The sequence below is a fragment of the Leptodactylus fuscus genome, chromosome 5 (genome assembly GCF_031893055.1).
Source record: "Leptodactylus fuscus isolate aLepFus1 chromosome 5, aLepFus1.hap2, whole genome shotgun sequence".
Classification (NCBI taxonomy): Eukaryota; Metazoa; Chordata; class Amphibia; order Anura; family Leptodactylidae; genus Leptodactylus; species Leptodactylus fuscus.
In genome coordinates, this window is record NC_134269.1 from 137219134 (window position 1) to 137245757 (window position 26624).

Consider the following 26624-nt stretch of genomic DNA (forward strand, 5'->3'; position numbering starts at 1 on the left):
GTAGCAAATACAGTATATATTGTGAAAAGTGGACAGTTGAGCTTCTAGAGGGTAGCTATGATTCCTCACTCGTGAGTGGTAGGTGAGGATACAATTCAGGTAACACCTAAGCTGTGAGATGGCTCCTTCTGGGGGGGAGCCATTTCATAGGTGGGAGCTGGGTCTCATTAAAGGCCTATAAAAGGTTGCCAAGACCTCTGTTCTGTGCAGTCCCTGGAGGAGAGAGGTGGAGCCGGGTTCTGTCCCAATACTGCAAATTGTTGAGAGTCTAGTCTGAACTGTTGCTTTTACTGTGCTCTGTGTTGTCCGTGTGGCTGGAGCAAGCCACATGTACAGTTAGGGTATTTGTATAGCTAGTAGCTCAGACGAGCAGGATTTCTTTTATTATTTTGCCTGAAGTTAAGGCTTATTTTGTTTTGCTGTTTTTTTGCAAAATAAACGTAAAGGGTAAAACCTATTTGCAGCTGAATTTTTGTGTCTGCTTCTGACTGTCTGGGTTTGCTGCTGCTACCACTGAGCCCATTCTTCCACAATCTATATATGTATATGGATATATATAATACTCATTCCATAGCATAAGCTTTAATATGACTATATAATAGTCATAAGCTTTAATATGACTACGCCATTCACATTTTCATGGATGTGCGGTATGATATACCGCTACAAAGCCGACTGAGCTGTAAAGCCACCCCTTCTGACAGAGGGGAGATATCGGTGCCAAAACTAACTGCGCCGATATCTTCAGCACTGGGGTTCACACCGGGAAAGCCAACTTTCGCTGTATATAATACCATATCAGAGTTTGAGGCACCCATCCTATACAATCTGTCTGAGTATAATAAATGCGATGGAGAAAGCGGAACTGAAAGAGAGTCTCTAATACTTACCACAGTATCAAAGAAGGAACATTCAATTTCCCTTCAAGTCTCAGTTGTCAGTTCAGGAATATCCTGCTACCATCTGGCCGAGGCACTCTCATATGGGACCCGCAGATTATAGCAGAATATAAGATTGGTTCAGGGGTTCTGAGGAGATCCTTCAGTTTAAAGAATCCCAGCACCAAAATCTAAAAAGCAAACTGTACTACAAAAACATGATATGGTTGGAGGTAACGTCTTGGGACCACATGATGCTCCACAATATTGGTAGAGGAGAGAAGGCCCATCTCAGCAAAGAGTGACCTATGAATTTAGTCCCAGATTTCATCCACATCACTATATTTTACATTTTATATATAATGCAAAGGTAATATCAATGGTGTGCTAGAAACATATGTAATATTTTTTAAAATAAAAGAGAAAGAAATTGACCACAGAATTCAAGTTACTTAACATGATAAACATTTTGTTACAAACTGTGCAGATTTTGCTGTTGTTCCTACATCTGATGCATCTTCCATTTCCCAACAGATAATTCAGACTGTACCCTAAATTAAAACACAATCGACATGAATGAAGTAGGCATCACATTGTGTTTCACCATGTACCCTAAGCCCTCTGCTGTTTCAGTGCCTTGGTTTAGCGCTTCTCAGAGAGTGGCTCACTGCCTGGTGAGGCATAGGTCCTTGCCAGCTTGGGTACAAAGTTGGGACTCTGAAGCAGAAATTTATAGTCTGCAGGCCAAACGTTCTAATCTGGAGGCAGGCGCATCATAGGCTGGTAGTAGTCTGATGTGAGAATGCTCCTGGGAGTGTGGGAGGTGTGGAACTGGGGAAAGATTTGCTGAAAATGTGGATGGTTTCATTTGGGGACACTGCTGCTGCCAATGTGGAAAAGGGGAGACTGGCGATTGGAAGGTTGGGGGCAGTGCTGCCATCATGGATACAGCACAGTGGTGTTTGGGACCTCTACTTAGGTATTTTATCTTGCACGGTGGTATCTATTTGGCATTAACAAGGTGAGATGAGCTGTCCTATGGCATTTTCTGCTGATCATTGGTATTTGGTGCTTTTGCTACTAATTTAGGTTTTCTCCTGCAGTAGTGCTTTATAGAGAAACATGTAAACCTGACAGAGCATGCTTCATCAGATCCTATAGGTATAGAAGCTTTTTTTCCATAGAAGCATTGCTTGAGTGCACTGATGAAACTTGTATAGCATCACATGGATCTCCAGGGTGAATACAGGTGCTTTTTATTGTTCTGCAACTACATACATTCAGTGAGCTGACAAAAGGTGGAAAAGAAAAAACCTTACATAGACACATTTTTCTCCAGGCCGCCATGGTATTTGCTCATGAAAGCCAATGTGGATAAAATTTATATGCAAATAACATTTGAGACTAATATTGCTTTTAATATATCTACATATTTATAATCTGTTTATCTTTATATTTAAAGATCAGTAAATCTTTAGATCTAAACACATATTTTAAAATACATCCTAGTATGGATAAGTGTCTTTCCCCACACCTTTCAGCAGTCTTTAGTTCAGTCACTAGAAAGTCAGTCTATCAATCAATCTAAAGCAGGGGAAGACAAGAAAAAGGCTTTAGGAAGGTTTGTGACTACAGTACCTCTCCTAGTGTGTCTGTGAAATAGGATTAGGAGAGGCAGCAGAAGGGAGTAATCTGATCAGAGTACACAGCTCGGACAACACACCGCAAAGTGACAACACTCACATCCAGCAAATATAGAGAAATTGTGCATAAAAAGGGCGGTAAATAAAATAATGAAATAAAACATGAACTACCTATTAAACAGATTAGTTTTAGTAGGACCTGTTTACTGTTAGGTTATGATTCCCACCTTGTTTGAATGACAGCAAAATAACCGTATGTGAGAAAATGTTAGAAGTTTTACATGCTTAAGCTTATTATTGGCCAAAATGAAGATTACTGGGTTTGCACAGCTGCTTACACTACAAAGCATTTCAGAAATCTGATAGAATGCAAAAAGTAAACTGATATTACCATAGTCTATTGAACAGTTAAGTCTGTAGAAAATTATAACCATCATCACAATATGATATGGAACAAATGAGATGACAAACACAAGCATTGTGGCTGAAACCAGCTTGAAAGGCTTCTTGGCTCTGCTGCTTTGGCACAGGTCTTTAAGGTGCCTTAAAGCTCGAAGAGAACAGAAATAACATGTGAATATAATAGCGCCAGGAATTAGAAAACCAAATACAAATCTAGACAATGTAAGAGGAACCACAAAATCCAGCGGTTCTTCCAAGTAGTCCAAGCAGGTGATAACTTTTACTGCATTCTTTCTATTTAGTATGTAATAGATGTCAGGGATTGATTCTAGAAAAATGAATAGCCATATTGCTGTGGTGCAGAGCTTGGCTTTCTTCTTGTTCCACCATCTTGGTGCAGTCAGTGGATGCACAGAATAAAGGTATCTATCAAAACTTATAAGCATTAAGAAGAAAATACTGCCATATGTGTTGATGTTGAAAACAATTCTCTTAAACTGGCAAAATGCAGGAACAGAGTACATAACTAACTTATTAATGCTGAAGTAGATAGAGATGGGTACAATGACAATCCACGCAAAGTCACAAAGTGCAAGGTTGAACAAAAAAATAGTGCTGCTTGTCCATGCTTTACTGTAATGGGCATAACTGATGAGAACAATTATATTTCCCAGAAATCCAATAAAAAGGCACAGGAAGCACATTGTAATGAGAACATAGCAGTACCATTGGAGCTTCTCCTCTGAGCAGAAAAAAGATAGACACGTGGAATTGTGGCTCTTCCAAGGTTGACTACCTGTAGTAAAGGAGTAGGCAGATTTGTAGTTTAGGTCTTCGAACATGCACACTTTGTAAAAGCATAAAGACATCTTAAAAATGTTGACTTAAATGAGTCATGAACCCTGCATAACAGTTTTATGGCTTTAAGGGGGTTGTTTTATTACAGATGATCCTCCAAATTTGGGAGCTGCCATGACAATCAGCTGGTTGTCATAGGTCTCCTAAAACCACTGGCAAACATCTTTTTCACTTTTATGGAAGGTACTATCAGCTGTTGTGGCACCAAATGAATGACCATCCACATAGTATACAGACAGTCTGGATCTGGAAAAAAGGTGCCAATGGCAGACCCAAATGTAAGCTCCATCTCTTAGATGTCTATAGATCCTTAAAGAACATACAGATAGGAGTTATAGAGATGAGACAACCTCATAAAATGGGTTTATAAGGCATTTTCCGATAAGATTTTGTTTGACATGTTAACTCTGGCCATGTTGCTGTATTGGTGGTTCCCTTACCTTTGGAAGGCATAGCTTTGAGATCTATAGTACTCCTTGCCCATACTAACTGAATACCATCACTAGATTATCTACACATAATCTCTCTCTCTCTCTCTCTCTCTCTCTCTCTCTCTCTCTCTCTCTCTCTCTCTCTCTCTCTCTCTCTCTCTCTCTCTCTCTCTCTCTCTCTCTCTCTCTCTCTTTCTCTCTCTCTCTCTCTTTCTCTCTATTTATTTAATGTAATTGACATGAATAACGTATATGATTATTCAGTAGAAGTACCATCTAAACCAAAGTTAGAATGAATTACAGATTCCATCTGATCAGAACAGTGAAATGTGTAATAGTAAGGAATCAATGACACATTGCAGTCTTATAACTTCACACTGAAACTTGACTAATCAATACCATAAAAATGTATACGTAAAATATTAATTATATACTTATTCAATATATTATATGAAATGTTACATACCCTTATTTAAGATCTGTGAATCATTCCTATCCCAGCATATATGGCCACAGTGCTGGATTTGTGAATTGTGGTTTTCTGTCATTTTGCAGCAAGTGATGTATTTTCCTACAAATTTCTTTTCTGAAGGTAGGTATCTGTTAAGAAACAGTCTAATATAGAGATGATCATGAGTTCCAACTATTTGGAATCAAAGACTGTTTCAATATGACCTGTTTCTCATGTCGGTTGCTTACAATACAGAGTGATTCTTCTTAGCACATGTTGACTTTCCAGTTAATAATATGCAATGTATTTGCTTAACTGAATAGTGCATTGGGAATTATCCAATCTCTCTGTTACTTAACAATCACTGAGCAGTATACCTTACTCATATTTGGTCTTATGTTTCCATATAGGCTTTTATTTTTTAATTGTATAATTTTAATGGTAATGAGTCAGTAGTAAATTGGTTATAAACTTAATCCCAGTACCTTGTAGTGGTGATTCTACTGTCTCAAAATGTCCCTCTTTTATTCAGCTTTGGTGCTCAATTTTCATGTAAATGACAATTTTATGCATATATAGATAAGGGAAAAAATAATTTGGGGCTTCTTTGGATTGTTTCAAAGGTAGATTCGCAGGCAAAACACTTTCCTCTCATTTGCATTTGAAGAAATGTGTGATTTACATAAAACGTGTCTCCAAATCTGGATAATAGGGCCATATTTGGAAACACCACTACAAGGTACTGGGATTAGGTTTGTAATAATTTACGGCTGACAGGCCCCTTAAATTTGCTTTTTAAAATGCATTTGTTGAAAAAATTTTATGATATCATCCCAGAAAATTGCATTGAAAAGTGTCCTTTAGGGGGTGGTCTTGGCTGATGGAAGATGTGTAGTCATAATTCACAATGTCTGGAATTCAGCAGGACAGTCCCAGATTTTGGGTGCATATACATGCTTCAACCCTGAGATGAGTACAGTGGAGAAGCAGGAAGCCATCTGCCCCATGCTTCACCATTCAGCCCCTGTCTTTCCTGCCAGCAGCTTGGAAACTGGTATGGATGATGTGGTACTTCCTTCCTGCTGCTTCCAAGCCACTGCCAGCATTGACAGGAGTGGATTTTGAGGGAGGCATTACAGTATGAGGGCCACAATGAGAAGGCTTTATACTGTGGGGTCCACAAAGAGCGAAGATTATACTGTGGGCTGCACAATGTGAGAGCATTTTTTATTCTGTATGGGAGAGACACTGGGGGAGATTATGCTTAGGGGGCCATAAGGAGGTAACATTATACAGTTTTTGGTCCTCACCTGCCCTTAATATTGCCAATTCTCCTTTCTCCAATGCCAATTTCACTGCGCCTGTGTGGCTCATCTGTGCACACCTACCCTACATGATATAGCAGGCCACATTCAAAAGTCAGCTCAGTGCCACTCACCCTGCTGTGTCTCTTAAAAGGGAAAACCTGAGGTTCTGCAGCACTTGTCCACAGTATTCTTCCATAGCCTTGTACTGTCATTGGGGATGTTCCTCACAGCCCAGCAATGATGCTAGGTTGTAAGGCCCACCTTTCTGACAGTGGAGGAATATTGGTGCCAAAGTAAATGATACCAATATTTCCAGCAAATACAACCAAAGCTGACAGTGCACTGAATTCACTCTGCACATTTTCTGAGGACATAAAAGGTCCTCTTTAAGCATGATCATGTTACTGTAAAGATATTTGGGGCTGATTCAGAGCACACACAAGTATAATCAGAAAGATCTCTGTCAGAAAAATTCATTGGATTAAATAGAACAGAGCTGCTAAAATTCCATTACAAAGAAGCAAATCGGTATTTTAAGCTGCTTGTGCCTGTGGAGTCCCATGAATCTCAAGATGTAGGATGTTCCAGAGTCTTACAGTTGTGCATAAACCTATTATTCAGCCACAATTAAACAGTGCCCACAAGTAGAACCTGTTGTAGTGAGCCCAGACATTCCCCGGCCCGGCATCTTCCCACTCACCCAATAAAAAGTCTCACAGCCAGTTTTTTTTTTAATATAGCTATTAAATTGTAAAATTAAAAACAACATTTCCAAAAATTATTAAATTATTCAAATTATTATAAAAAAAAAATCACTTAAAATATGTTTTACATTAAAAGCATTCCCTTTAAGCTCCCCCACAGACTCCCAATTTACAAAGCTTAGCTTTTTTGGTATGCAAAGCTTAAAAACTATGGTGGGACTTAACTTTTGCAGTTAAGACCAAAAAATCTTCACCAGTTTTGAATGGATACATTAGGAACTTTTTTGTTGCATGTGGCATTACCCTTTCAGGGAAAATGTAGAAAGAAGGCTATAATATTGTATTATCTCATTTTCATTTCTGAATGTTGAACTAATAAATATTTACTGGCATCATTCAGTGCACAGACCACAAACTGCACATGTATAACATATCAAGCAATACCATCTGCATATCTTAAAGACCACAGAGGTGTGGACACATCAACACCCTCTCTGGATCCTGCCTGGCCCCTGTCCTCTTGGCATTTATTCAAGTGTGGTTTGTCAATATACCTAGATATAGTTTTAGTTTTGTCAACTATCCTTTTCAATATACAGGAATTCCTGGCATATAAATAAAACGTTTATATTTATTTTTTTTATTGTTCTCTTTAACCTATGTTCAAGACTTATAATGTATGTTTCAGTTTGGGATGTTACCAGAATAGCTTCACTTGCAATTGTTAGTTGTCTAACATTTTGTAGTGTAATTGTGTAAACATTGAAGCTTAAAGGTAAGGTCAAGTAAGGTGACAGTAATATCTCAATCTTGCAAGGAGCAGTAACAAGCTTAAGGTTACAGTATTAAATTGGTTTTCTGTTTGCTCCTATTGCATGCCTGGAATTAAGATTGCTGAATTGCTACTTGAAAGCAGAATTCTATTTAAATTATGCAGTAATACACTAAAATGAATTTAGGCTAAGGCTACAAAGTAACTTACAATGTTCTATTCTTCTTCAGTTTATTTCTATTATTCTCCACTGGGAAAATTTTACATGACTTGCAATTATCACAGAAATCTACAATTTTTTTTTTTCATTATTGGAATCAATGTATGAAATTGTTTTACTTTTAAGTAGTGTTGGGTGAACTTCACGAGAGTCGTCGGGCAAATATTCACAATTTTCGCCTTGCAGTTCATTGTTTGGTCTAAACCAGAACTGTTATTATTATAGTGTGGAGTTTCTTTCAGCACCAGAGTATAGTAAGCAGAGGCCCGGGGGGGGGGGGGGGGGGGCATAAACATAACAAGCAGCCTTACTCACCTCTCCTGGGTTCCATCACATTGTTTGAGGGACTTCTGAGACACAATCATTGGTGTGTCAATGTCTTGACACTTGCAAAGAGGACCAAACAGGATGAAGATCCACGATGGATGCAGCAACAAAGTCCAGGAGACTGTTTATATTTATGTTCCCCCCTTCCCCTTACTGGGCATTTGTTTGTTATACTCTGTGTGTAAAGAAACCCCATAGTATAGCAGTGGTTTGTACGTGGTGAGCCCCAAAGTGTATGGAGTACTGGAAAAATTAGGCACCCTTTGGTGTTTATCAGAGATTTCTGTTGCTGGCACTGATACAACAGTAAATAAAAGACTATTCAGGTCGGACACCTGAGACTTCCCCATGTTCACTGATACCAAGACAGCATGGCTTTCGGTATTGTTTACCTAATGATTATGCCATACAAACTGTATCAGTGAATATGGGTGAATATGGGTACTGGAGAGCTGTCCCATTGAAATGTATGTGGCAGCGCTGTGGTACCTACACTTGTGGGTTCACTTTGTACAGTGAGTGAGGAGCGCGTCTCGCAGTATGTAAACAATACTGAGAACTGTCCTGTCTTGTTACCAGTGATCTGAAGGAATCCTGGGTGTCAGACCCCCCACTGATCTATTATTGATGGCTTATATATATTTTTTTATTCTTTATTACCTTATTTAAATAAAATTTAAATACAGAATGTAAATTCACACAGCCAAAATATAAACCTCCAAACGTACTTTAAAATCCAAATATCTGTCTATCTATCTATCTATCTATCTATCTATCTATCTATCTATCTATCTATCTATCTATCTATCTATCTATCCAAAAATATGACCAACTGAAAACACCCCAGAGTATAATAATATTTAATGGGTGGTGTACCTCCAAAATTTCAGGTTTAGTCAACAAACATCATAGGAGTTACAGTGGGACATAATACTCTGTGGAGGGCTGCTATGAAACATTATACAGTGTGGAAGGGCCACTATGTGACATCATACTATATGCAGGGGCTCCTATGGGACATTGTACTGTGTGCAGGGGCTGATATAGGTCATTATACTGTGTGGAGGGGAAATTACGGGACATTATGCTGTGCGGAGGGGATACTATGGGAAATTATACTGTGGGAGGCCATTTTGTAACATTATAGTGTGTGTAAAAGGGAAAGGGGGCCCCAAGTTAAACATTTGCTATGGGGCCCAGACTTTGCCAGTAATGGCTGCAGCCTCTGAAACAGCAGATCTTCTGGTGCCAAAAACAGCCAATCATGTGCCAAAAGTTGGATTCCCCCCCCCCCTTCCCCCCTCCATTGAGAGGGTATCTGTTTGAAAAACCCCTATAATCCCTTTCCGTTAAAAAAAACCCTTCAGGTTTATACATTAACTCAATCTAGTTCTCATTGTATAGATTAGTTATGCTTTTTTTTTTTAAAACTTGATATAGTTTATTCGGATAACTCAGATGTGCGCATATTCCCATGAATATTAATAATGTATGTAAATTTGCATTGGGTTGTATTTTTGCATGTGCATGTGTGTTTCATTTACTAAAATATTGATTATTGTCTTTGTTGCAGGTCAATTACTTCGTCTGAAAGTGTTTCGAGACGACCATGGCTCGTGGATGACCATGTTTTTTAGCACTATACTTTTTCTCTTCATTTTTTCCCATATCTACAACATTTTTCTTCTTATAGCTGGATATATGAGGTAAGTAGCAGAGTTATTGTTTTTAGATTAGAACCATACATATAAAGATTTGTCCTCTTAACAGGATATCTAGTCACAAGATAACTAGCTTTTTAAAACAAAATTATTTCAGAATATTGTTTGGCAAAGTGATATGCTATGTATTTCTCCTTGTGGGCACTCAGTGGTCGTGTTGTCATTTGCAATAATTTATTGAATCGGCTTGATGAGAGATTGGAGTCCTTGAGGGGTTGTGCTATTAAAGATACATAAAATAAAGACTACGTATAAGATCGCTGAAGTCTGACTGCTGGGGGTGTCCCTACATGTTCTGTGTGAATGAAGCAACACACACTCAGGCCTGGTTCACATTGGCGTTCGGTATTCTGTTCCAGAATTCTGCTTGGGGACCCCCTGAATGGAATACTGAATGCAGATGTGAACTAGGCCTTATGCTTGCAACATTCACTTCTATTCACGGGGAGGATACAGGGGGACTTGCATTCTTCTGTTCTTCTAATTGCTAGGGGTCCCAGCAGTCAGACCCCTGTGATCTGGTCTACAACGGCATATCCACCTGAACCAAACTCAAGCTAAATTTAGTATTACATTAACAGAATTGCTGGCTGTCTCTTTCTGTAGCGACACTTTTGCTATTACTATGGCTTTTTACTATAGCTGTTGTGCTTATCCACTAACTGTGATGGTACTCTGTCTGGGCTATGGAGGTTTTATGCTCTAACTGTAGGTCCACTCTAGCTATGAAGTTCTTTGGCTAGCCTATCCTTCTATATGTGGTTCATTATGGCTCTTATTGTATGGCTGCCCCTATTGCTCCTTCAGGGCATTCTTTGTTTTATACAATGGTATTCTATATCCAATGGTATTCATTGGATGACACCCCGACTGGTCAGTGCCTGAGGGGATCTTTAGAATAATGTCCAATAATCTCTTCATACTGAGGCTTGTAACTGTGACAAGGGTCTGGAGGAAAAATGGTTTTACCAAACTCATAGGCGGAACATCTTTACAGTAAGAGCAGTGAGACTATGGAAGTCACTGCCATGTGAGGTTATAATGAGTAATAACCTGTATAAATTCAAGACTGACCTGCATGCCTTTCTTGAAAGTAAAATATCATAGGTTATGGAAGCTAGAAATTTTTGGGATAGGATGTTGATCCAGGGACTTAGTCCAGTTGGTGTATTTATAGTTTCCTCTGATGGGGCAATTGACATCTGTCCCATGGTTTTTTTTGTTTTTTTTGCCTTCATATATATCAACATGGTAGGAATATAGATGGGACTTTTGTCTTCATCCAACCTTATGGACTATGTTACTGACTATGGAGCAACTTTAGACACCAAAACTGAATCATGGTAATAAAACAGGGGTTGAGCTTTGTATCAGTTCTGTTATGGTGACTATCAGTGTAATCTAGATTACCTATTATAATGGTCTAGTGCACACAAATGACAGCACACTGACTGTAGTATGGTCCTTATATATTTGCCATCTGCAGTATATATTCCCTTCTCGTAAAAACTGTGCAAATTATTTTTTTTCTACTTTTGACTAGTTAATAGGCCTGCATACTTTTCATATCAATTATTAGATTTTTGCATTTTTTCATAATTAGAACAGTATACAGTTTTTTGTATCAGCTATATTTATGGAGATATATGGTACTGTAATACAAAGACATTTTACAATTTAAAACACTTAAAATTCCTTTTACGGGACATGGTTCATCAGAAACCACTAGATGGCAACAAGTTACCTTATTTTTGATCATTCTGAATCCACAATGAGCTCCTTTTATGCTGATTGCTTTTCTCCTTCCTTTGTTGCGGCTTGATCAATACTGTAGACACAGTAATTTAATTGTGTGCTAACAATAGAACATTAAAATATTACATTATATGCTAGTTCTGAAACATGACACACAATAGCTACTAGGAAATTTCTTTTGAGCAAAATATACTAGATATACAAATAGCGATAGAGTTACTAGAATAAAACACATTATAGGAAGTGAAGTTGAATGGTTTGTTTTATGGGTGGGGAAAAAATAAGCTTTGTCTTGATGTACTGACTGATTTACGTTTATTTAAGGCACATATGACCACTAGCCTAGTAAGTTAGATGGAGCCCTGCGCAAAGTTTGCTTTTGATGCTTCCACCCATTATAAAAAAAAAATCTATAATTAGACCCGGAAATATTTGAGTGTTGACGCAAGTGTATACTTTGGGGTTTAACAAAATTATCCTGTGAAACGTTTAGATGTTGCAACCATTTTTCTATAAAGCCTTCTCATTTCAGGGGCTCAAAAATAATTGGACAAATTAACATTACCATAAATAAAATGTTCATTTTGATACATGTAGAGATGGCAATGAAAGCTTTAAGTCCGGAAAACATGGACATCACAAACACTGGGTTTCCTCTGTAATGCTTTGTCAGGCCTTTACTTCAGCTGTCTTCAGTTGCTTCGTGTTTGTGGATCTTTCTGCGTTAAATTTTGTCTTAAGCAAGTGTAAGGAATGCTCAATTGTGTTGAGACCTTGTGATTGACTCGGCCATCGCTGTATGTGTTGGGTCATTGACCATCTGTACTACAAAGTGCCGTCCAATCAACCTTTCTGTATTTACTTGAATCTTCACAGAGAGTATATCCCAGTACACTTCAGATTTAAAGGGGCTCTATCAGCAAAATCCTGCAGATAGAGCCCCACATATGCGTGCATAGCCTTTAAAAAGGCTATTCAGGCACCGTAAATGTTAAATTAAACTACCCCCCCGTTTGAAAATAATAACTTAAAAAAGAATGTTCTCTACTTACGGAACGTGCACCCTGGGCGGTCATTCAGGGTGTGTCTTCATCTTCTTCCCCGCCTCTTCTTCATCTGACGTCCTCCGGTCCCGTCCTCCTCCGGCGCTTGCTTGCGGACACTGATAAAAAAAAAAATAGCCCGGGCGCATGCGCAGTAGCCGTAGTAGAGGCCGTGTGCTACTGCGCATGCGCCCGGGCTATTTTTTTTTTATCAGTGTCCGCGAGCAAGCGCCGGAGGAGGATGGGACCCGAAGACGTCAGAGGAAGAAGAGGCGGGGAAGAAGATGAAGACACACCCTGAATGCCCGCCCAGGGTGCACGTTCCGTAAGTAGAGAACATTCTTTTTTAAGTTATTATTTTCAAACGGGGGGGTAGTTTAATTTAACTTTTACGGTGCCTGAATAGCCTTTTTAAAGGCTATGCACGCATATGTGGGGCTCTATCAGCATGATTTTGCTGATAGAGCCCCTTTAATCCGGCTGCTTCTGTCTTTTGTCACATCTTCACTACACACTGGTGACCCAGTGTCTTTGGATGCTATGCATGCCCATGCCATCACACTGTATCCACCATGTTTTACAGAGGATGTGGTGTACTTTGGATTATGAACCGTTCCAAGGATCCTCCGTACCTTCTTCTCTCTATCTTTCTGGTACAGGTTAATCTTAGCTAGTTTCATCTGTCCAAAAAATGCTGTTCCAGAACTGGGCTGGCTTCTTTAGATGTTTTTTGGCAAAGTTAAATGTGGCCTAATTTTGAGGCTGACTAATGGTTTGCACTTTATGGTGAACCCTTTGTATTTGCTCTCATGAACTCTTCGATTTATGGTAGACTTAGATACTGAAACACCTATTTTTTCACTTGGGTGGATGATGTGATAGGGTTTTTCTTTACCATGGAAAGGATTCTATGATCATCTACCACTCTTGTTTTCCATGGACAACCAGGCTTTTTTGAGCTCTCAAGTGCGTTGTTTTTTGTTTGTTTTTTTAACCACAATGTACCGAACTGTTTTAGCCACTCCTAGTAGTTCTGCTATCGCTCTGATAGATTTCTATATTTAGCCTAATTATGGTCTGTTTCATTTACATTGACAGTTCCTTAGACCGCATGTAGTGGGTTCACAACAACAGCTTTCAAATGCAAATACCGTACCTAGAATTCACACTAGACGTTTTACCTGCTTAATTGATGATGGTTTAATGAGAGAATAGCCCATGCAGCGCATTAAATAGCTTTTGAGATAATTGTCCAATTACCTTTGGTCCCTTGAAAAAAAGCAGCTACATATTACAGGGCTGTAATTCCTAAACCCTTCCTCCAATCAGGATGTGAATACCCTCAAATGAATGCACAGAGTCTGCAATTTGAGCACATATTAATTGTATAACTGTATCTTCAATATGTTTTGATAAACAGCTAAAATAACAAACCTTGTGTTACTGACTAGAGATGAGCGAGTACTGTTCGGATCAGCCGCTTTGACGCCGGCCGGCCGCTTAACCCCCCGCGTGCCGGCTGCGTCCATTCATTTCAATGCGTGCGTGCTGTTCGGATCGGCTGATCCGAACAGTACTCGCTCATGCTTTATTCCATTAAAGTTAAAATCGACAGCATACAAAAATAGGTAGGAAAACACACATAGTGGTTAAAAGAGTCGCTTACGCGTTTCGGGGTTGCCCCCTTAGTCATAGCATGTTGTATGTTAGAGAATACGAAATAAATAAATGTTAAGCACAGGTGTTTATGTTCATTATCCGGTCACGTGTAGTGTTTGTCAGTTTAGAAAACAAATAAAGTTTCTTTTGAATTTTTCGGAGCATGTTCGTATTTTTGTATAATAAAGTTATGCCATTCTTTTTATTTATTATTTACATATTGTGCAGCAAGTTTGTACATGTGTTTTGTATACGTGTTTAGTTGTTCAAAAATATTTTTAGTTCATGCGATATCTTAAACTATGTGGAATTGAAACATAAAGTTATTTTTGATGAATGCATAATATCCTAGTATCCATATCGTACTTGACATGAGATATAGATAGAAATGATATTTGCAAAAAAATTTGCGTAGTTTAGTAAGATATCGCATGACGCCATAAAAATATCGCACTAGTATGTGCGATTTATATGCGACATTTAAAAATACAAAATGTCTTATTTTCATTATAAAACAGCATAGAAACATGCTCTTCAGAATAAATCCATCTTACCACGTGAAAGAACAACTAGATGGTAACAAATGGTAATAATTAAATGACAACAAATAACTGGTGGCAAATAGATGGTATATGTTAATGCAGGTACTTGATATATAAACGCCCCCTTATTATTAGACCATCCCGGTCACGTAGTTGAAATAAACCCATAAGCTTTAAGCTTTAAGAAAGATAGGAACCAGTAGATGACACATGGGGCATCTGTGAGACTTTGTCCCGGTCACGTGACCGGATTGGACCAATGAAATGGGTCCCGGCCACGTGTTCGAAAAGGACCAATGAATTTCCAAAATTATAGAGATCAGCAATTTTAACATTTAAGCACACACAAATCCCACACAGTGGCCGCGCCACCATGCCGCACCAGCAAAAAGACAAGACAGAGCGGCACAGCTCCATCCATCCACATCAGCAGGGGACCACAACACATGACACCCAACACGAAAAAGATCCACAGTATCCAAGGTGGGTGGCCATTGTGATAATGATTGTACATGAGCTTTTATATATCGAGAACAAGAAGATGTAATGTTATATTTATTTTACTTTAACAGAAGAACATAAGATAGAATAGGGCACATTCGTTCTCAATAAATATATGATAAATCCGATCTTATATTCATTCCCGCAGGTGTTCTGCTATTGAAGTTGAGGATGTACCATGCTTCTCTTTTCAATAGATATGTTTTGATATTGCCCCCTCTTTTAGGTTGACTTAATGCTTCTATGCCCCAAAATGCCAGAGTTTGTACATTTCCCTTGTGAATCGTGGCGAAATGACGTGAAACTCCCGACATCGCTTCATTTATAGTTTTGGTGCTATCTTTAATATGTTCCATTATACGTATTTTTAAGTTTCTAATGGTGCAGCCAATATAGTCTATGTTGCATTCAGTGCATTTGATACAGTAAACAACATTTTGGCTCTCACAAGTAATATGTGTTTGAATCGTACAGCTAAAATTGGCTGCAGAACTAGTTACCACTTGTTTATTTATGGTATATTTACATACCTTACAGTTATGAAATTTACATTTGAAAAAACCTTTAGTGATAGTTTCGTTTATGGTGTTATTGGACTTCGTGGGTAAACAACTAGGAGCCAACATGTTGCCCAGTGTATCTGCTCTTTTAGCCACATAATTAACACCTTGACTTAGAAGTTTGTTAGTGATTGGATCCGTTTCAAGGATTGGGAGATTTTTTTGAATTATTCTTTTGATGTCATTGAATTGAGAACTATATTTGGTGGAGAAAAACATACTTTTGGCTCTTTCTTCTTGTTTTTTGTCATTGTTAGGATGTACTCCCAACAATAAATCATTTCTATTTTTATTTTTCATTCTTTTCTGTGCTCTATTTAAGATCCATTCAGGATATTTTCTTGATCTCAAACGGTGTAATGTTTCTTTCTCCATTTCCTCATAATCTTGGATATTGCTACAAGCTCTTTTTGTTCTGGTCAATTCTCCCACTGGAATACTGGCTATGGTGTGTTTCGGATGATTACTGTTGGCCATCAATATGGTGTTGCCTGCAGTTTTTTTGCGGTGAAGTTTAGTTATGACCCTTTGTGTATCCGCCGAGCCCTCCAGTGACACATCCAAAAAGTCAATACATGTGGGTTCATGACAAAACGTAAATTTGAGACCATATTCATTAGACTGTAAATAATTGATGAAGTCTGGTATGGGCGCTATATCTCCATCCCAAACAATTAGGATATCATCAATATAGCGCCCATACCAGACAAGATGTGAAGAAAATGGGTTGGTAGAAACAAAAATAGTTCTCTCTTCCCAAAAGGTTATGGGTGCCCCTTTCTCACCTTCTTTGGCAAATCTTTTGTTATCTTTTTGGGAAGAGAAAACTATTTTTGTTTCTACCAACCCATTTTCTTCACATCTTGTCTGGTATGGGCGCTATATTGATGATATCCTAATTGTTTGGGATGGAGATATAGCGCCCATACCAGACTTCATCAATTATTTACAGTCTAATGAATATGGTCTCAAATTTACGTTTTGTCATTAACCCACATGTATTGACTTTTTGGATGTGTCACTGGAGGGCTCGGCGGATACACAAAGGGTCATAACTAAACTTCACCGCAAAAAAACTGCAGGCAACACCATATTGATGGCCAACAGTAATCATCCGAAACACACCATAGCCAGTATTCCAGTGGGAGAATTGACCAGAACAAAAAGAGCTTGTAGCAATATCCAAGATTACGAGGAAATGGAGAAAGAAACATTACACCGTTTGAGATCAAGAAAATATCCTGAATGGATCTTAAATAGAGCACAGAAAAGAATGAAAAATAAAAATAGAAATGATTTATTGTTGGGAGTACATCCTAACAATGACAAAAAACAAGAAGAAAGAGCCAAAAGTATGTTTTTCTCCACCAAATATAGTTCTCAATTCAATGACATCAAAAGAATAATTCAAAAAAATCTCCCAATCCTTGAAACGGATCCAATCACTAACAAACTTCTAAGTCAAGGTGTTAATTATGTGGCTAAAAGAGCAGATACACTGGGCAACATGTTGGCTCCTAGTTGTTTACCCACGAAGTCCAATAACACCATAAACGAAACTATCACTAAAGGTTTTTTCAAATGTAAATTTCATAACTGTAAGGTATGTAAATATACCATAAATAAACAAGTGGTAACTAGTTCTGCAGCCAATTTTAGCTGTACGATTCAAACACATATTACTTGTGAGAGCCAAAATGTTGTTTACTGTATCAAATGCACTGAATGCAACATAGACTATATTGGCTGCACCATTAGAAACTTAAAAATACGTATAATGGAACATATTAAAGATAGCACCAAAACTATAAATGAAGCGATGTCGGGAGTTTCACGTCATTTCGCCACGATTCACAAGGGAAATGTACAAACTCTGGCATTTTGGGGCATAGAAGCATTAAGTCAACCTAAAAGAGGGGGCAATATCAAAACATATCTATTGAAAAGAGAAGCATGGTACATCCTCAACTTCAATAGCAGAACACCTGCGGGAATGAATATAAGATCGGATTTATCATATATTTATTGAGAACGAATGTGCCCTATTCTATCTTATGTTCTTCTGTTAAAGTAAAATAAATATAACATTACATCTTCTTGTTCTCGATATATAAAAGCTCATGTACAATCATTATCACAATGGCCACCCACCTTGGATACTGTGGATCTTTTTCGTGTTGGGTGTCATGTGTTGTGGTCCCCTGCTGATGTGGATGGATGGAGCTGTGCCGCTCTGTCTTGTCTTTTTGCTGGTGCGGCATGGTGGCGCGGCCACTGTGTGGGATTTGTGTGTGCTTAAATGTTAAAATTGCTTATCTCTATAATTTTGGAAATTCATTGGTCCTTTTCGAACACGTGGCCAGGACCCATTTCATTGGTCCAATCCGGTCACGTGACCGGGACAAAGTCTCACAGATGCCCCATGTGTCATCTACTGGTTCCTATCTTTCTTAAAGCTTAAAGCTTATGGGTTTATTTCAACTACGTGACCGGGATGGTCTAATAATAAGGGGGCGTTTATATATCAAGTACCTGCATTAACATATACCATCTATTTGCCACCAGTTATTTGTTGTCATTTAATTATTACCATTTGTTACCATCTAGTTGTTCTTTCACGTGGTAAGATGGATTTATTCTGAAGAGCATGTTTCTATGCTGTTTTATAATGAAAATAAGACATTTTGTATTTTTAAATGTCGCATATAAATCGCACATACTAGTGCGATATTTTTATGGCGTCATGCGATATCTTACTTAACTACGCAAATTTTTTTGCAAATATCATTTCTATCTATATCTCATGTCAAGTACGATATGGATACTAGGATATTATGCATTCATCAAAAATAACTTTATGTTTCAATTCCACATAGTTTAAGATATCGCATAAACTAAAAATATTTTTGAACAACTAAACACGTATACAAAACACATGTACAAACTTGCTGCACAATATGTAAATAATAAATAAAAAGAATGGCATAACTTTATTATACAAAAATACGAACACGCTCCGAAAAATTCAAAAGAAACTTTATTTGTTTTCTAAACTGACAAACACTACACGTGACCGGATAATGAACAGAAACACCTGTGCTTAACATTTATTTATTTCGTATTCTCTAACATACAACATGCTATGACTAAGGGGGCAACCCCGAAACGCGTAAGCGACTCTTTTAACCACTATGTGTGTTTTCCTACCTATTTTTGTATGCTGTCGATTTTAACTTTAATGGAATAAAGTATTGGAATTTTATCAGCGGCTCCTGGAGTGATTGCGGATCATCTCTTCACTACAACCTCTTTACGATTTGCCTCACAGTCCGGAGGAAAGGTCTTGCACCTCCAGAGGAAGCCCAAGCATGTGGTAGGACTCAATCCTTATTACCTTTTTCACAATTGTAGTACTCGCTCATCTCTATTACTGACCAAATATTTCAGGACCTAACTGTATATACTGTGTATGTAGATCTATGTATGAATCTGTCTGTCTGCGCACTGATTTAGAATTGGCCCCAGATGTGTTCCTTTTATTATGAAAAAATCCCTACTATGCCTGTTAATTGCGATCCTTCTAAGTAGCGAGAACAACCTCCGTGGTCCCGTAAACTGCGGTTTTTATCACACCTCTGCTTTATCACTATATAGGGACAATATCCTCCTGATGAGTTTGACCAGGGAAAGGCGAGGACAGCAATAGCACAATAGAGGCTCAGGGCTAGACTAGTGAGGGCATATCACGCCGACAGCACCAGCCCCTAGGGATTGATGGAGCTGGTTTAAATAGCTGAATAGACTACGTACGCCTATCTCACAGTCAGCCTGTATTATTACTACTTGCCTCTAGGTGCTGTTACATTGTTTTTAAAGCTAAGTGGGTGGACGTCATAGGAATATTGGAGGGTCAGGTGGGAGGAGTAGAAATTCCACTTAACTGTTAATAAGCCCCGGACCTCTCCAGTATATTCCAAATCCGGAATACGCCACCTTTATGTATATAGTTGAACCTTGTAGGGATCTACGTTTTTAATTATCTTTAATAAATGTTACTTTTTATTAGTCAGTAAGGGCATTCAGTGTATCGTTCTATAAGTTTCCTTATGCCCTGTGTATATTTTTGACCGCACAAAGTCCTGCATGTTCGACTTTGCGTTCGACTAAAAAGATAGACAGGCAGAAGGCGGACACGGGTGGTCACCTTTACAAATTCATTCAAGTGAATGGGTTTTAAAACTGACCGCCGGCTTTCCGTTTCCTATACAGTTTCACTGGGGCTGAAGATGAAAACCCAATGGAAACCGGAGACCGGGCACAAGTGTGAACCCCCTCAATCTGAGTTTTTGCTTTGTCTTCCATTAATGGCTGGTTTCACCAACGCATGTTAAATCTCCAGTTAAAACTAACTAACTTCTGTTAGCAGCTATCCGTTTCACCAAAGTCGTGTACAGGTACCTAACAGCCAGTTAGTTAACTGAATGTCGTTTTTTTTTTGTAACAAGCGTCGTAATTGGCAGAAGCAGTGGCACGTGACCTCTTAGTTAGTAGTGACCTCAGGTTACTATGACAGCCGGGCCTCGCTCTGCATAATATAGGACACATGCAGGCAGCAGGCCGACAACTGTGTGCAGTGAGCCAGCAGAGCGTCGGAGGAGCCTGGCCAGGTGAGTCTTACTACACTGGGGCCGATGTAGGGGGGCATGAAGCTGGGAGCAGATGAACTGATGAACATTTGCTGTAACACATGCCCAGGCATTTATGTGCAAGAATGAAGTCAAGTCATACTATCTTATAATTTCCATAGAGGTGTACTAAGAAAGGATGACAATATTGTTTATTTGAAATGTACATTATTATTTTCGGTAATTAAAACAGAAAATATCAAATAAGTCGTCATCTTCATCGTCACAGTAATCGACGGCGGCCATGTTACCAAGAGTTAACTGGAAAAATTTCTCCAGTTAGCGCTAACAGGCAGTTAGCGCCACAAACCGGAAGTTAGACACTAACTGCCGATGGTGAAACAGCTCGCTTAGTTAACGTCTGATTTAACAACCTGTTAGAGTTAACATGCGTTGGTTAAACTGGCCATAAATCTGTTAAACTCCATCTGGCTGTGGTTCCCTGTGTCCATACCGCACCTGCCATCCCTCAGTTACACATTTGCTGAGTATTCTAGAAGGTTTCTTGAGTAATCTATGTAGTTTATTTGCAGATGCTTGTACTTTATGCTGCTAGGGCTCTTAGTTTCCAGAAGAAGTAGCTAATCTTTGACTAAATTTGAGAAGCGAAAAAGAGTGTACCAAAATTCCTTGTGCGTTACACATCCCAAGGTCCCCAAAAGGATTAGAATTTATCAATAGTATTGTTGAGAAAGGCAGCTACATAGTGTGAACATACTTTCAGCACTTCAATGGTCAGGAAGTTAAGAGGAAAGCCTACCCTTTCCCTTTGGTGTTTCATACTGGAACCATTCTTACTGAAGTAAATAGTTATATTTCCCTGCATGCTACACGATACACAGCGTTTAGGGCATAAACCTATACAGAAAACGATCTGTCCCAGATTTCTTCTTCCTCCTGCTCAGCACCACTTCATGCTGGCTGGATGATTGTTCGATCTGTCAGCAAGCTGAGCTGAAAACTATAATGATAGTTTTACCATCTTAGTTACCAAAATATATAATAAAATGAGACTTATACATGTGATTTATGTTGTATAGTAAAGTGCATTGGTTTTATATTTAGCATGCAGTATAAGTGTGAATAGTGATGGGTGAAACAATTTTAGTAATTCATAATACAGATGTGTATTTGCAATTGATTCTCTCTGTCTGGTTGATAAAAGGACAGTCTATGCTGTGCTTTACCCATACTTTTATATATTTGGAGATTCAATAAAAGGTTGCGGTTTTAGTGAAAGCTCTTGGGATAGATGAGGAAACGCTGTCAATTTTAATGCAGTCATCTCTCCTGACTTTCCTGTTTTAGTAAATACTTGTGTTCCCTTGAAATGAAATTTCAGAGCATCTTGTCGTAGAACTGTCAATATATTATTCTCATGGAAATTATTGATAAAATCGGTATCAGAGCACTACCATTTCCTGTGTCTGTAGAATTTGTCTCTAAACATTCTCGTCAATTCTGGCTAACACCTTCCCACTGCAGCCATACTTTATTTTTATTTATTTTTTTCATTTTTTTTACTCCCCACTTTCCAAAATAACTTTTTCATGTTTTGGTTCACAGACTTGTATAGGAAACGAGAAAAGGTAACAACTAAAGTGCTGGAGTCCTGATATATCAGCCCCAGGTTTCTGATCTATGTGTGGTCCAGGGCGGGTCTTGAGTAGGCCTCAGCCCAAGTATGGGTCCTGGGCTTGTTACTGGGCCATAAATGGCTACAGAGCCTATACTTCAGGGTAGATCCTGGGAGTGAGTGGAGGTGCCTGGATCTGTCCTAATACACTGAGAGTCTGGTGAGACTGTATTGCTTTATTTTTGTTTACCCATGTGGTTGGTACTAAGACACGCACAGTTAGTCCTTTATTGTTTAGTTAGTGCTCAGATGAGCAGGGTTTTATTTGACATTCTTTTGCCTGAAGTTAAGACTGTATTTTGTTTTGCTCAATTTGTGCCTGGAGTAAAGGTTTATTTATTTTGCTGTTTTTTTTCTAACTAAACCTGTTTGCTACAGATTTTTGTGTCCCTGTCTGTCACGACCTGAATTCTGGTAATAAAATTGTGTATTTTTCTGGTGGGGATTTGATCCGGTGTTCTGTGGTCTTTGGGTGGTTTCCTTGCCATTAGTCCATTCTGTTTGTGCATTTGGTATCGGCCTTCAGAGTATGCTTGAGGTTCTCTTGAGCGAACCTCAGGTGTTGGTCGTTGTCATTATCCTATGGGACGATTCTGGGGCCTTTATTAGGAGGAGGGCTGGCTTCACTAGCTGCCAGTTTTCGTGGTTACCACCTAGAATTCGTGGCTCAGGGAGGAGTATTGTTTTGGTAGTATTACAACTGACTAGGAAGTGGTGTGAGTGTTGCCTGGTGTGTGAGTCTGTTTTGTCCCTCCACACTTCAACTCTAACCTGTCCTTCAGCTCTGTTTGCCTGGCACTATCTTGTTGTTTGTGAGGTTTGGGTTCCAGCTTGTTTTGCCCCAGTCCTGTGTTCACCCTTTCCTCACCTCTCCACTGTCCCTCACCTCATTCTCTTGTTACATATTGTCCAGCACACCCCATCCTGTTTGTTTTGTCTGCAGCTGCACCTTGGTCTCAGTAGGGGTGACCACCTTAGTATCCCCAGTCCCTAACCCTCTTATAGCTCTCGCCCCCAACTGTCTTCTAGGCCTTCGTGTTAGAGAGCCAGGAGTTGTCGGGGCCAAGGCTAGCTTGGGAACAGCTGACCACCACCCGCAGGCAGGGCCTAGCTAGCCGCCGTAGCGTCAGGGAAAGTTTCCCACCCCTGTTCCCTTAGTGGTGCAGTCTGCAGTCTGGATTCTGGGTCTGGGCATAGACACGAATGTGACACTGTCTGACTGGTAGGGTCCACACCATTGCTGCTACCGAGCTACCTTCCCTACATATGTTGCTTCGGATCGGGGCAACCCAATTTTAATAGCCTTAAAGAGATCTGTGTATGTCTATTTTCCTTCCTTCTCCTATGTTCTGGTTGACGGCTGCAGGAGAGATTAAAAAGGAGACTGCCAGCATGGAGGACTTTGTGAAGCAGTTTGGGCAGGTCATCCTACTACAGCAGCAAATGTTGTCACAGCAGCAACAAGCCCAGGAGGAAGCTGAGAGGCGACAGCAGCACGCCCAGCTACAGCAGCAACAAACCCTGATGGAAGCTGAGAGGTGACAGCAGCAAGCGCAGGCACAGCAGCAGGAGATGAACTTGCTGCTTATGGAGAAGCTGACACTGTTCAGCAAAGCTTTGGTCGACCAAAGGATAACAGGAGAGTGAATTGCTGTAAGAGAGACCCAGAGCGTACAGACTGCTGCCTGAGCTGCAGTACAAAGTACCCTGCAAAAGATGACATGCACAGATGACGTTGAGGCAAATCTTTGGGTTTTTGAGCGGGTTGCCTAGCGAGAGAAATTGACTAAGGACTTCAGAAGGCCCAATATGACCCTTGTGAACAGGAGGCTAAGGACTACCCCAATCTGAGAAGTGAGATCTTGGAACATCTCGGGGTGAACATTCATGTACGTGCTGGGAGAGTGCACCACTGGACTTTCTCTGAGAGTCTCCCACCCCGATCCCAGATGCATGATCTAATGTATCTGGTAAAAAAATTACTTCAGCTTCAGGAGGCCACTCTGGAGCAGATGGTGGAGAGAGTGACTCTTTACAAGTACACCAGATCGCTTCCATCTAAGGTTCAGCGCTGGATTGGACAAGCAGGACCTACAATTGTTTGCCAAACCCGCTTGTTTCGACAGAAACTGGAACTTAACCACAAATATGCACTGTGATTGTAGCAGGGCATGCTTTACTGGCTCTCCTGGATACTGGAAGCCTGATAACCTTTGTGCACCATGATCTTGTCGCCCCTGCACTGTACAGTAGTCTTTTGCTTACATGGTGAAACAAGAGAGTATCCTATTGCAGAGGTCTCCATAAAAACTACCTCTGGCACAGGATCTCATAAAGTGGGCATGGTTAAGTCCCTGTTCCATAGTGTGATCATAGGGAGGGATTTTCCTCTGTTTTAGGATATGTGGAAAAAGCATAGGCTACCATGTCCTAAAAATGCTAATGTTCGTGATGACTTGCCTAACCCTGAACCCTTTGAGCCTGACAGGAAAACACCAGCTGATGACCCAAGATGGTAATAATTTTACCCTGTCCATGTTAGCTGGTGATACTGAAGGTCTGGAGGGAGTTCCTGAGATACTTGAGCTCGAGGTGTCCCGTGACAATTTTGGGACTGCACAAAATAGAGATCCTAATCTGTCTCATGCCAGAGAAAATGTAAAGGTGGTGAATGGTGAACCCAGTATCCAGGGGCTGACAAGGAGTTCCCCTATATGTCCATGAACCAGGACCTACTATATAGGGTAAACCAAATACGGGGAGAAATTATGCAACAATTGGTGGTGCCCAGACTCTATTAAAGAGTGGTTTTAGATTTGGCACATAAGCATATGTTAGGAGGACATCTGGGATACGAAAAGACCAAAGAGCGCATTCTACAGCATTTCTATTGGCCAGGAATTGATAAGCATATTCAAGAGTATTGCAACTCCTGCCCAGAGTATCAACCAACTAGCCGCTCCTGTGTCACACTTCAGGAGTCCTTTGGTCCCCCTACCTATTATAGAGGTGGACCATGGACCTGCTAGGTACCGTCGTAAAGTCTGCTAGGGGTCATCAGTATATACTAGTAGTGTTAGATTATGCTACAAGATACCCTGAGCCCACCTGGATGGTGGACAAGGAGACTATGGGAGCTGCTCATGCTGATCAGTCAATCAAACAATCGTCTCTACTGTTGCTCTCAATGACTCCTAACAGTTAGGTCAGAACAGTGTAAATAGCAGGCAATTTGTCAAAACACCATCCGGCTTCTCTCAGTCCGTGTGCTCACTCCGTCAAGTGAGCAAAATGTTTAGCAGTCAACAATCTATCACCAAAGGGAAAAACTAACCAAAAGTACTTCTAAGAGCTTTTTTATAGAGTAGTGAGGGAAGCACATTTACGTCCTTTTATCACAAGACCTAGAATCTAATCACACCATTTCTTTAATCATTTCCATATCTGCTTAAAACACAGGTTTTACCTCTGGGACCCTCAAAAAAAATGGGGTAACAGTGTTGATTCGATGTTGTAGCCTCCATACAGTCTTTACCTGCACAGTGCAATCTTTGCCACCCACTATGCAGGGGACCTGGAGCTCTGTACTGTTTAGGGCTCGTTCACATCTGCGCCCGGTCTCCGTTCTGCAGGTTTCTGTTTCCTGCACAAAACAGAGGCAGGAGACAGAAACCTGCAGGACTCTTTCAGGACTCTTTTTGCTTTTGAATTAAAAGTAATAAAGGGGCCTCAACTCAATCATTGCTGTGACTGTTCATTATTAGAAACTGAGGTGGTCCTAAGAGCTGGACCGCCACCGATCATAAAGTGAAAAAGCCAACTTTTATTATTGAGGTACAGGCGCGGACCTACTTATGTGCAGCAGCAATGTTAAAAGGTGGAATGGAAATAGGCTCTCTTAAGTGTATTGTTTTACTCTCCATGTAAAATGAAGCAAGGTTAACTTTTATTAACTAGACATGCCACATAAGTATTTCACATTATAAAAATATCTGTTCATTGGGAGTTTTATTTTCTAAAGAAGGACAGTGTAAGGAATTTGGTTTGTTATAAGTGATGGCACAATTTCTTTTTTAACCTCATATCCTTAAGGAACAGAGTGCATCTGCTAATGTGTTATCAATTAATGTAATGTACTATAAAATTGCCAATACTAAAACGGTTTCAGTATTTTTAATGTGCATAGAGTGGGATTAATGCTACCCATTGCCAAAAGGAACAAGAAATACTGCTCTGTGAACTTCTCAACTCCTTGGATCTGTCTGGTGAGAACAGTAAATTTCTCAGTTCTTAAGGTTGTAAGTCACTCATTGCGAGCCCATTCATTTCTGCAAAATGCCTGACACACAAATGTCCTCTACTCATTTAGACTATACTGACTGAACAGGTGGCGAGCATTTGATTCACTTTTACAATTTCCTTGGTGTATTTTAACATATTATAGTAAATTATTCCTTCCTGCTATTCCATCTAGAGAAATACCATTCTTTCTCATATATTTCTTTAAAGACTCTCCCCAGGCATCTATG

The 26624-nt window shown here is 39.6% G+C and overlaps 1 protein-coding gene across 3 annotated transcripts in view; it reads left to right on the plus strand.

Moving 5' to 3' along the window:
* Window positions 1-26624, plus strand: part of TMEM117 (transmembrane protein 117) — a 223136-nt gene that overhangs the window by 14595 nt on the left and 181917 nt on the right. For all 3 annotated transcript variants that reach the window (XM_075274361.1, XM_075274364.1, XM_075274362.1), the window contains one exon: window positions 9567-9699. In XM_075274361.1, the coding sequence (XP_075130462.1) occupies window positions 9567-9699 (133 nt within the window). The remainder of the gene's footprint in view (window positions 1-9566; window positions 9700-26624) is intronic.